At 35.2% G+C, this 12,705-nt stretch overlaps 1 protein-coding gene across 2 annotated transcripts in view; it reads right to left on the bottom strand.

Annotated features, from left to right (window-relative positions):
• Nucleotides 1–7,261: 7,261 nt before the first annotated feature.
• LOC100368685 (signal peptide peptidase-like 3) overlaps nt 7,262–12,705 on the bottom strand; it is a 29,977-nt gene continuing 24,533 nt past the window's right edge. For both annotated transcript variants that reach the window (XM_085491079.1, XM_085491080.1), the window contains exons 6-11: nt 12,313–12,425; nt 11,390–11,568; nt 10,582–10,670; nt 8,733–8,935; nt 8,077–8,186; nt 7,262–7,817 (exon numbers count right to left, since the gene is read on the bottom strand). In XM_085491079.1, the coding sequence (XP_085347205.1) occupies nt 7,749–7,817; nt 8,077–8,186; nt 8,733–8,935; nt 10,582–10,670; nt 11,390–11,568; nt 12,313–12,425 (763 nt within the window). In that variant the 3' untranslated portion in view covers nt 7,262–7,748. The remainder of the gene's footprint in view (nt 7,818–8,076; nt 8,187–8,732; nt 8,936–10,581; nt 10,671–11,389; nt 11,569–12,312; nt 12,426–12,705) is intronic.

Here is a 12,705-nt window from a genome sequence, read left to right as displayed (position 1 = left end):
TAGCTACTTCAACTATGTTGAATAACGTATTTTATGGTTTCTGTATGATAGGAAAATCAATTATTGTTCACCTTATACCTTATTGTGTGTGCATTTGTTACCTCCTTCTTGCATTTCATGATTTCTCACCTGAGCGCAAATTGTTTGTGTCTCAATGCTACTATTTTTAGACAGTGACCACTTGCTCGAAACTTAGTGAAAACGTCACACGAAACGACATATATGGGTACTACTAATTTCCCGACATATACTATGTTTAGCTTTAGTCTCACTTTTATTGTCACTGTATTGGCACAGTTTCTACGACCAACTTGAATAAAGCGCACCAGTTAGAATAGCGGATGCTCATTCAATAGAACTTTTTTTTTATTGTTCTGTCGTGATTTTTCTTTGTTTTCCTATATTTTTTTTTTTTACCGTCATGTTCCCTTCATGTTCCCTTACCAAAAACTGTTGGAGGGCGTCGCCCTTCCAAAATCAAGCTGAAACCCTCTGTGTCATCAAAATTTACCCTTCAAAATGCAGGAAATAGCGTTTCAGGTGGTCTAGATTTCCAAATTTGTAAGGGGAAGCATGCCCGGACCCCCTAGTAAGGTAGCGCTTTCGGCGCAAGGTAGGTGGGCAGATACCCCCCCCCCATGCAGTATTTCGTGCCGCCGCCTTTGTCATGTCACGTAATGAAATTACATGTTGTTATGATAATTAGTCAATTCATATGCTTTCTACTGTTATTGTCTATACTTTCATTTGTTCAAATGTTTGATTTATTGTGGTATAATTCAAGCATGGTGTCGCACTATTGTCACGTGATATTACCCGGGGTGATATTACATATGGTTGAGTGTCGACAGTCCTACTGGCATTTTTCGTGAAAACAGTAATAATCAGGCACCGATGTTTGCGGAGTCATAAGGGCCTGAGGTCGGCATTTTAAATTAGGCCAGTGGCGGATCCAGAGGGGAGGCCAGGGGGGGCCATGGCCCCTCCCAAACGCATGACGATTCATATTATCTGGATTACGCATAGCTTCTCTGCGATTTACGCTCCGTATATGTTAAGCGAAGCTAGGACCCCCCCCCCAATACATTTTGCTGGATCCGCCCCTGAATTAGGCTTCGGGGACTATTGCTATTGTTTGGCTATAAGTCAACGAACGACCTGAAACTGAAAGTTTCCCACGAAAACAGTAGTCATAAAAATACCACAGGTGTTTTGCAAAATCATAAGTGCATGAAATCGCTATTTTAAATTAGCTATGGTGTACAGTCGCTATTATTTGGCTATGAGTCAGCGAACGATCTGAAACTGAAAGTTTAGTTAACAAATACTGCACCGTATGAACTAAGAGCTCAATCAATGCCAAACAGATACTACAATGACGTTATTGTTTGTACATTGTATTTTTACTAGGTTCAAAAGTTTGATTTCTTGTCATATATTTCAAGCATGGTGTCGCACTATTGCCACGTGATATTACCCGGGGTGATATTGCATGCGGTTGAGTGTCGGCAGACCTACTGGTCTTTTCCGAGAAAACAGTAGTAATAAAAATACTACAGATGTTTGCGAAATAATTAAGGGCCTGACATCGATATTTTAAATTAGTTATGTTGTACTGTCGCTATTATTTGGCTAGAAGTCAAAGAACAATCGGAAACCGAAAATTGAATTTACCATAAGAACCAATGATCACAATAAATGATGAAGAGATACTAAAATGACGTACATTACTGAAGTTATTATTATGTTATATGCTTTCTCGTATAGCAATCCCCAACATTATTTACTTTTGATGAAATCTGAAGGTAGTGTTGACTTTTCAGAAGCTCAGAAGTCAAAAGCACAGAGATTCAACAGTGTCACGGTTACAAAAATAAAATGAAAATACATTGTTCTAACTAAATATACAGACCTACTGGTCTTTTCTCCGAAAACAGTAGTAATTATAAATACTACCGATGTTTGCGAAATAATTAAGGGCCTGACATCGATATTTTAAATTAGTTATAATGTACTGTCGCTATTATTTGGCTAGAAGTCAAAGAATAAACCGAAACCGACAATTTAGTTTAACAGAAGAATCAATAAGCACAATAAATGATGAAGAGACTCCAAGCAAACGGCTATTATACACGACATTTGGAAGTTTTGTGAGCCTGTTTAATGTATTGAATCTTGAGAAGAACAATATTAGATGACTTTATTTATATGATAATTTCATAAACGTAATTACAAAGCTTTATATTATTTCCTTGAAAGTGCTAAGTTCGCAGCCAAATTGCAACTTGACCATAATTATTTTTTTAGTTAAAAAATGTTCAATCAAATACTATCCATATTACCTTATCTCACACTTTGAATAGGTGAGGATTACACATTTAAAATAAATATTTCCCGTAATATAAGGACTGACAAACATTCTCCCGGTCTGTTGACATGCGTCCTCTATGACAATACAATTATGTTGTAAGAGCCATTTTTGTTTATCAATGACATTGCCCCCCAAATAACATTTCATTTAATTATTTACCGCAATCTGAATACTAGTAATCAGCCACTCTCCCAATTGAGCTTTTGACTCCAGAAAAGCAGACTCTACCGAAATATGGATATAAAGAATTGAGTCTGCCGCTGATGGCGCTATTCACAGCAGTTTACAATACTAGTAATTGGAATACCTTGGCCCCGGCTGTCCACTGCCTTGGTTTTCGGGACTATTCATCTTGAAATTTGAATTTCAGTTCAATGTTCAACAATTGCCTCTATATTTTTATTTATTTATTTATTAATAACATCCATTGGAATGAATGATAATGGATACAATACACAAAACAACAACAACAATAATAATAATAAAACATGGAAAGTGACACGACAGAGCAAATAAACATACACAAAAAAAGCAACAATCAAATGTGAATATGGCAGAAAATCCAAGAATTTTGAAAGTCATTAGGTGACATCCATGTCTAGGAGCTGTTGCTGTCTGGATTCAAAACAGATTCGCAAATATTGGCCTAAAGGAATTGACAGAGATTCCTCGGGTAAATCTGAATTTGTATACATGTTTCTGTGTTGGGTATACACAGAGCAAGGCTTCACGAAGTGTTCTTCATCTTCGATCAGATTTGTGTTTGTGAGATTTCTGAACCTTGTGAGCGGACAATAGGAGTATTATCTATTTGCGTAGTAATCAGAATACTTTACCCAGTGCAATTAGTATGTAGAAAAAAAAGGTCACCCCTGGTGGCGCTATTTGCAACCCAACATTTCAATACTTTTACATTGTGGTACACATGTACGTTATTGACTGATTTAATGTTTGTGTTAAGATCTGTACGTGATGAGAATTAGTTATATTTTACGAGGTTGTACCATTCGAATAAATGCACACACTTGACGCACACGAGCGACCGTGCCCTGGACATACTAGATTATTATATACAGTTTTTCCAATTTAATTGGATCATTGTGCAATTTGTCATACAGTAATTTTGGAAATTAGATAGAATAAATTGAAAAGAAATTGCATCTTCTATTGATATTATACGGATACCTTAGTACTAGTTTTGAAGTCTCGTGTTTAGATTGGTTTCATGACGATCGAGACGCAGAGAGCAAACAACTTAGCTGGCAATGTTGCTACTTTCACGCCGGAACTTACTATGGCGCTGTCTGTAATTTTACTTGCATGTTGAATTCCCCGATTCAACAGTTGCTCTTGGGTTCATTACTATAAAACATGTTGAAAAAGCGACACCCAATTTTAGCGAATTGTGGTAAAATGACGTAATAGCGAAATGTTGATTTAGCGAATCTCTCTTGTCATTGTTGATCTCCTGTTTTCACAATACGTGTCTGCCGCGCGCAAAAACAAATGCAGTTATCATCTCGATAAAAACAAAGAAAAACTGAAATTTGATTCTGTTCGCAATGATAAAAACTGATTCAACAGGGATTTGAAAAAGCGGATATCGTTGCTGCGTTACACCCAGAACATTGACCTTTTATATTGGGACTCAAAAATTACTAAGTACTACTAATTTCCCGTAATAATATATCAGTATCACTTCATTTATTTATTTTCATTGAAATAATGACCACAATGACTTTACGCATTGTCATCTTAAATGACTTTGTAAACTCTTCCAATGCAACGATTTCCGACGTAAACTTTTCAACTTTTGTTTTAAAACTCACTGCTGTGCGAAATTTACAGCCGTTCTGAGAGTTATTCGGACAGTCAGTTAGCAATATATCTTGGAACTTTGCAAAACACTTGGGTCTTTTCCAATATAGACTTGATGGCGCCGTTTTTATTGGCACGCCCACAATTGGGATCATTCCATTATCTTGCTAGATACAGGTAAAACGCTGTTTTCAAAATGCGTTGGTTACCATACATTAACAGGTTATATAAAGTGCCTTCCTTGAGCTCGAGTGAATCACTTTTTCAACTGCAGTTTGAAAATGACGGGGTATGACGACCGTTATTATGTCTATAGTTCATTTTCATAACAGGTACAACTGACTAAAATGAACGAAGGGTTGACAGTTTTCAACAAATTTAAGCAACACCCAACTTGTGAATTTTAAAATTACTGAAATTAATTACAATATAAATATAAAAAATAAAGAATGTTTGCTGTATACGCACGCTAGATAATACTTGCAATTCACCATGCCGACAACCCTTATAAAATAGTAATCCCAAACCACGCGCCGGCCAACCAAGTGGCGCCGACAAGTCAAGATTTGGCAAAGACCGAAGTGTTTTGCAAAGATGCAAGTCATTTTGCTAACTGACTGTCCGAATAATTCTCAGAACAGCTGTAATACACTGCTTTTGTGTCTTTTAATGCAAATTTTGCAAACAATTTTCCCAACTCCTCAAACACCCTTCTTCCAAAGCTCCTCCTTACTATTAAAACTAGCAAAGTTTCTTAAAAAACTTTGCAAACTCTTCCAGTCTACCACTGCAAAATTAAGATCTTCCCAAATTGATTTTTGTACTTTTCAAAATTTCCTGCCATCCAGTGCAACATTAACGACTTTACCAAACTCTCAAATTGTCAGCTACCAAGGTATTTTTTCTGACGTTTCAGACGACCGCATCTTCACGACTTTGCAGGTAACTCTCCCAGGAAGAGTGTCAGTGATTATGTATATAGGACAAGCACCGGTCATGCGAGTTCCGATAATACATTTCTGAGAGAAAACAATTTGATCACTTAGGGGACACTGTTGATTAACGAAGTTTACATTTCTACAATCTTAACATTTATGAAGCTAAATTTTAAGTACTAGTTGCACGAGGGGAGACTATCTCAAATAAACTAAAAATACCTAGACTATAATGAACAAAATTAAAAACGTCAATACTTCTCAAAAATGTTACTTTTATTTAGATACATGTACAGATCTGAAAAGACAATCTCTAATTTCCACAAAATAAAAACTGAATATAGCAAGAATATGAATAAAAGTACTTTTTTACAATGCATTTCTGTCAATTAAGTTAAAAATTTAGGTTTGTAATCCTCTTTCTAGAAAAAAACAAGAACATAACTACATAAATTATTCCAAAGTAATTACTACATCATGATTTACACGTTTTCAAACACATCAACAAGGTCATGTGGAGTTCATTCATACAGGGTATCTGATCTCAAAGGAATTCATAAACATGATAGTAGCGCACAAATCCTACTCAAGCAGTAACCATGACAACTAGCTTCACTACTATACTTTGAGATCATGCAAAGTACCAGAAAGGAACTTTTAGAGTCCCATTAATGTCTGGATCAACTCACTTCGAGACAGCATGTTGGCCACTCGTGATTACTGTGCAGAGCAATAATGCCTACCAATCAAATCGGCATACATGTATTACTTCCACGTTTTCAGTGGTAAGCAGAACAAGGACATCAGCCTCTGCAATGCCGCCTGTCAAACTGAAAGGCTCGGAATGTACCTATATACACAAATCAGATCATGGAAAACGGAGGAAAAATTCAACTCGTGAATTATCAATTTTCTTGCATTCCAAAAACCACATATAATTCTTGTAATCAAAGTGCATATACAGTGCATGTTAGCTGAAATGCAAGCATTTAATTCCTAAACACTTTTTTTCCCAATCTCTCAAGTAGATCATGCCGAGAACCACCATATTATTCAGCATGATTGAAGGAAATGCGTGTATATATAAACAAATGTCAATGTAAACATTTCACAACTACTGTACACGGCCATTGTTCTTTTGCTCCCCGTTACATATAAAGCAGTGGAGCTCTCGTGATTCAGCACACAAAGAATGCACAAATACCAATTCTACGAGGGACGTACATACCCACCACCAATAATCTCAAGCTTATCTACAACAATACAAATAATTTTTCACAGAATTATTAAGCCAAAGACTAAATATTAAAAAAGATAGGATGATTCATTAAAATGCAAGTAAGCAGAGGAATTACTTCACTAGTAAACAAAGCTGCCTCGCTACGGCACAGTGGGAGACAAAACCTAGTATTGCACATTATTTTCTTGTAACAATTATAACAGTGCAGGAGGGTTCAACTTAAAGACATGATGACTAGCATTTTGGGAATGGGCGTCAGAAAATTATATACTGATGACCTATCTTGATAAAATAGTTTACAAAAAATCTTTTTTTTGTGTGTATAATTTGAAGCTTGATTATATATAATGACAATTTTGTGTCCTGACAACATACAGAGTGAAATGTACATTCAGCAATATACAATTGGCGAATGGTTTGACATGGTGCTATTTTAAAATTAGCCAGCCTCCAACCAGTCAGGGTGTTTTTTAAAAAAAGTGAACAGTTACAAGTTACACACCAGTGCAGGCAATTTTTTTCAGCTGTAACCTATTAACCATTGGCAAACCACTGAAATTTTGAACACTACACTCGAAAGTCAACAATAAAATTAAAAAAAAAATGACGACAATGACAATTAAAGTTGTAAAGCGGCCGGCCAAAAAAATTTCAGTGATCTCTCAACATAGATCACCCAGTGTAGTACTAAATGACAATACAAATCAGAATTAATTATAATTACTTGACTTTCAAATCTGAGTAATAATCCTCACAATCCATGGTGGTATTGCTCTATATTTTGTGCAAGAATCTTAATATGACCATATCAAAGGTAGAGTCTACTTTTAAATGTACACAAAATATTTGAGTGCAAAGCTTTGTGATGGCGGAGATATGCAAAGATTACAAACTCAGTTTCCAAGTGTACATTTCTTGTTTAGCACCATCTCATTATGTACATCTTGTCTTTTTTTTTAATGTATACCAGCTTCCCAAGTCCACAAACTATTTTTTTTTTCTTCTTTCCCATGATTTTTTTGTTCTAATATAAAAATGTGTTAATGTATACACAAGCAGTTCATGATCCAAAAAAGAAATGTTGCACGACAAAAACGATGACAGCAGCGATGACTCATTGGTCTCCGGTGGGGGATAAGATATAGTGCTCTTCAAATGCTCAACACGTTCCCTATCTGATCAGCTAACAAGTACCAAACCACAAACTTGTAATTTGTTCGTTGTGGGCACAATTGTTGCCGACACTCGTAAGTGTTCAGAGACCACTTTTTGTGCACATGAATCCGGAATTGATGTGGATCAAAATGCGATGTGTATTTCTCCTTAGTACTGGATACATTTGAATTGGTAGGGCCGGATATCACACGTTGTGCAACTTGATCTGTCATACATCCATGTATTTTGGAACAGGTGCCTTGATGAATGGTTCATGCCACATTCTTCGTAGGTCACCCTGAAACAATAAAATTATGAAATATTAATTTAATCACAATACCTTCAATGAATCCAACAATTTCGGTATTTAAGTACGTAATTTTTATTCAAACTACTTTATTTCAAGTGTCAGAGTACAAACTTTTGTAAATGTGTTAAAAGCAACCTGATCACTTGATCGTATTGATATGTAAAAAGTAGTGCCCTTGGCGTCAGATTTTTTTTTTTGTGTTTCCGAGTCAACACATCACACACCAAGCTTGGAATCAGGCTCTTACCTTGAGATATGCCATCACTAAAAGCGGCAGCAGTGTAAATGGTACTAAATACAGCAGTGCAGGTTGGGCAGCTTTGTACACTTCTGATGATATTGTAGCTGTTAATAAACCTGTAAATATGATAACTGAAAGTTAACTTCAACAAATTTATTATCAAACATTCCTTTTCTTTACAAATTTTGTCATGTTTTTTTTCCTACTGATATTCAATATTTTTTATCCAAATTTGTAAGTAGATTTACCCAATCTGATTAAAACAAGTCTAAGCATTTTGTGTGTTTCCCAGCTTTTAAGTTGTTAAATCAATCAACTGAAGTTGTATTATTAATTGTTGTCAATCTACTTATTTTTTTGATCTCTCCAACCTATATTAGGCCAGGAAAAACACTTATTTAGTGACAAAAACAATTTGGGCCTTGGGGATTTTATTTTTCTGGGATTGCTTTCTGTAACATTTACAAAAAGTTGTCAAAAATCGATACATGTGTAATATCAATTCCCCAAAAGCCTTGAACCCGATAGCATGAATATTTAACATAAAATACACAGGATAGTTTTACTTCAGATTCCTGATTTTGTTGTTGACTTCTAAAACTTTAAAGACAGACATTCCATTTCATTCCAGAGAGATGAAAGTTGATTAGAGATTTACTTACCGAGGAAATAACCAATGAGTGAACAATGAAAGTAGGTCAATCTTTGAGACAAACTAGTCACGTTCTGGACAGGGTAAGCGTTGTTCTCATTGTTGCTAGCTTGCCTTTTATAATTATCATATCGCATAACAAAACATAGAAGTAAACCAGGCATCACGATATCACCAAGTCCTAGCATGGAAAAATGTCCTGATTCATGCATGCTGAAAAACAGAATACAAGATTTAGTCTACAGGGTTGATAGAAGCATTACCCTTTTCACCACCAGTTCCAGCTTTTCATCACAAATTCACAAAATAGTCCCCGTTTATAGTCTGCACTTTCTTTCGAAAGATTGGGACAATAATAACCAAATCTTTTGAGTTGAAACTGAAAATTGACTCAAATTTTGTCAGTTGGCTCAAAAATTAGGGTTCATTTCCTGAAATATTGAAAAAAATAAGAAAAAAAGTGTAGAAAAATTTGGGTGGGAAAGTCTGGTGGTGAAAAGATTAAAGTTTACTGTAGTTTAGTTTAGTTTAGTTTAGTTTAGTTTGTTACAAGTACTGCAGAATAATTACATACATAATTACAACCAAATAAGTGTTTACACATTTGCTCTTTCAGTTGTGCATGCGCCTAACTTTTTCATCACCAGTTCTCTCTTTTCATCACAATTTCACAAAATAGTCATGTTTATAGTCTGCACTTTTCTTCAGAAGATTTGGACAAAAATAGTCAAATTTTTAGTAAAAACTGATAACTGACTTAAATTTTGCTTGTTGGCTCCAAAATTACAGTTCATTTCCACAAATATTGAAAAAAAGTACATAAAAATAGTGGTCATAAAAAAAAGTTTTATTTTATACATGTAACATTAAATACAATTTAAAGTTTATGTATAATTTAATGGAAGTTGCACTTTTAATAAAGCAAATAGGGTAATCATCATATTTCTGAATTTAGCTAAAGTGTGACTTCGCTAATTCAAGATGTAGCTATACTGGTACATCAAAAAAAAAAAAAAAAAATTCTATCAGATTGTTGGCACTTCAGCCTATTAGGATTGTTAATTGTTTGCATTGAGAAATTGTCACAAAGCAGAAATTGTCGAGCTTGAATGTTATTGCCTTCAACAACTATCTTTTTGACATCATAGGCACTGTGTCACTAGAGGGTGCAATTGATGACAGATGTATTGTTTACATACATTCAAGCATAATTCATTTCAAATTTAATACATGCACTATGAATCTTGACTAAAAGCATTGAGCTCTGATCAAGCCTGACAAATTATGCAACAGTATTTAAAATGCTTATATGAAATGCTTACTAAAAATAGAATTCACATCCACCTATTAACAGCTCCACATCGCATATTTGAAATGTGCAATTTAATCAAGCACACCAATGATCGAATGTCACCGTAGAAAGCTGACAATGCCTATCACAAATGAGCTCCTTCATTGTGGCTGATTCAGTTACACATTTGACACACTGCACTAATGACATTAACCCTTCGAGTGCCAGATATTTTCCCCTCCCTCAAAATTCTAAATATTTTCAGTAAATTTCATCACATGTTGGACCATTTTAGATATTGCTTTTTATTTTTGATCAAAAGGTTCGTCAATTTTAATCAACATTTCATGTGGGGAGGTGCAGAGTATAATAATACAAAATCATTGTGTAGATGTTGCCAAATGGTGACAATGGGAAATCAAAGAATTAAATGATATCCCGCCGTGACTACCTCACCAGGAAGAGGAAAACGCAAACCTCATGCACAAATGGCTATTCAGAAGTCGTACAAATTACACTAAAAACCTATAATTTTTAATAAAAGAGAAATGTTACTATGGAAACATACCTGGGGAAAACTAATTTTCCTGGTAATGAGAGTTGTGGTGCATCCCTAGCTACACCGGGGAAGTTGAGTTTCCTAGCAACCATCCCAACCTATTAAAGAAAGGAGAAGCACTGATTAAAAACAAGAAAATCAAACATGTTAGTTTTATGTCCATGAAGACCCTTGATGAATCCATTGTCACAATTCTTTCTTATTGTTTTTCAGAAGACTATGGTTTTCAAATTACAGCCGAAAATATTAATTTATGATTTCCACACTGAATACACAATTTGAGATTGGTGTTTTGGAAAGCTTTTTTAATAAAAACATTACTTTGTTATTGTGGCACATTGTTTAATATGCATTGTAAATTGCCAAACAGCTGATATGTTCTTCAACATTTGTACTTTCCTGGAACTAGCAATATGACCTGTCATGTACTAATTTGCTGAATCACCCAAGATTTCACAAGATGCAGAAAATTGTCTATCAAATTGATAATAAATAACTCCCTATGTATATATTCGGAATTTTCAGCAAGAATTCCCAGGGTATCTCTGCTACCACACTCAGCCATTTTGTGGCTTCGCCCTTTAAAAGGCAGAATTTACAAACATCAGACACTAGCATGGCAATCTTTTTGTGGATCACAGTGATGCATTGACCATTCATCGAAGAGCATAAGATTGCATGGAGGCAGAGATATATTCATAGAGGAGAGGTTAAAGATGCAAAGGGCCCCCTAAGTTCACAGTAATACATTCTGAATGATCAACAGTCTACAAATAACATTACACTTCAGCCCCCTTAGGTACACCATAATACATACTGGATTATCAGCTGGTCTTGTTGCTACCTTAACCATCACATTAGCATTAAATATATAAGTGGAAAAGAAGACCCAGAAAACATCATAGATCAATAAACCAGCCAATAGCAGAGTAGAAACTTTCAAACTTGGTAGACGTACAAAAGCTATCATTGTCACGCACAGACCCATGGCTAGAGCTGTAAAACAAGAAAAAAAATTCATATACTCAGCAAATTATATTACATGTACATGCTCAGTTTATTTACATGTACATTCAAGTTCTACTCTGGCTATTCCCAATGAGGATTTTTTTTTTTTTGGGGGGGGGGGGGTTGTTCTGGATACATTTGCAGTGTAAAAGTATATATAAAAGTGGTGAAGCCATGTTAATGATATAAGAGGCAAGCCAATAACGGACAATTTGTACACAAATTTAAGGCTATGGACTAGACTGAAAATTAAGTTGCTGTTGCTCGCAACTTCGATATCGATGTATGGTTAAACGAGTTCAACTTTATCAACAGAAATGACTGGGATCATTACCATATTCAAAAATGCCAACCACATGTAAAACATGCCTTGTAAATAATTAAGAACACTAGCTAAAACTGTCGAACATTAACAATAATCAGTTCTTTCACATAGCCATGTTGCATTAGTATTTCCAGAAATCGCATCTTACAATTCTTATTTAAATTTTTTCAAAATTCTTGATTGTCTTAATGATGGGTGTCGCATGTGCACACGCAGGTATCAAGTCCTAATCAATGATAACAATGTATAGTTCATTGGTAGATGCTGGTTTGTAAACAGCACTATGAATGTTTGCCGCATGCAAAGGTGACCACTTCCCACTTTAAAGCCAAAATAGCATACACATGAGGTACAAGGCAATAAACTGTCATAATCATCAAATCATTAAGTTAAATGAATTTACTTACCATCCATGAGTAGCCAATGACCAGTCATGATCCACACAAGAACTAAACCAACAGATAAACCAAAGGACATCAATTCGGCTGGAGTAAATCTACCACAACAACCAAACGAGATTCTAAAAATTGGAAGAATATACAAAAACATTATAGAAACAATGAGAAGCAAATGTAGTGTCTATATGTATTTAGATGTCTCTTGTTGATACAATATACCAACATGACAAATTTGAATTTCATGAAGACTTCAGAATTCGCAGTATAATTCCCTACAATATACTGTACTTCCCCTGAGTATAAGCTCCTCCCCGAGTATAAGCTCCTCCCCTCTGAGTATAAGCTCCCCTCTGAGTATAAGCTCCTCCCCGAGTATAAGCCCACCCCTCTGTTTTTGGACAT

Source organism: Saccoglossus kowalevskii, chromosome 16 (genome assembly GCF_978046115.1).
Source record: "Saccoglossus kowalevskii chromosome 16, keSacKowa6.1, whole genome shotgun sequence".
NCBI classification, from domain to species: domain Eukaryota; kingdom Metazoa; phylum Hemichordata; class Enteropneusta; family Harrimaniidae; genus Saccoglossus; species Saccoglossus kowalevskii.
The sequence above is the reverse complement of the archived record's forward strand: the minus strand, read 5'-3'. Positions and strand labels throughout refer to the sequence as shown.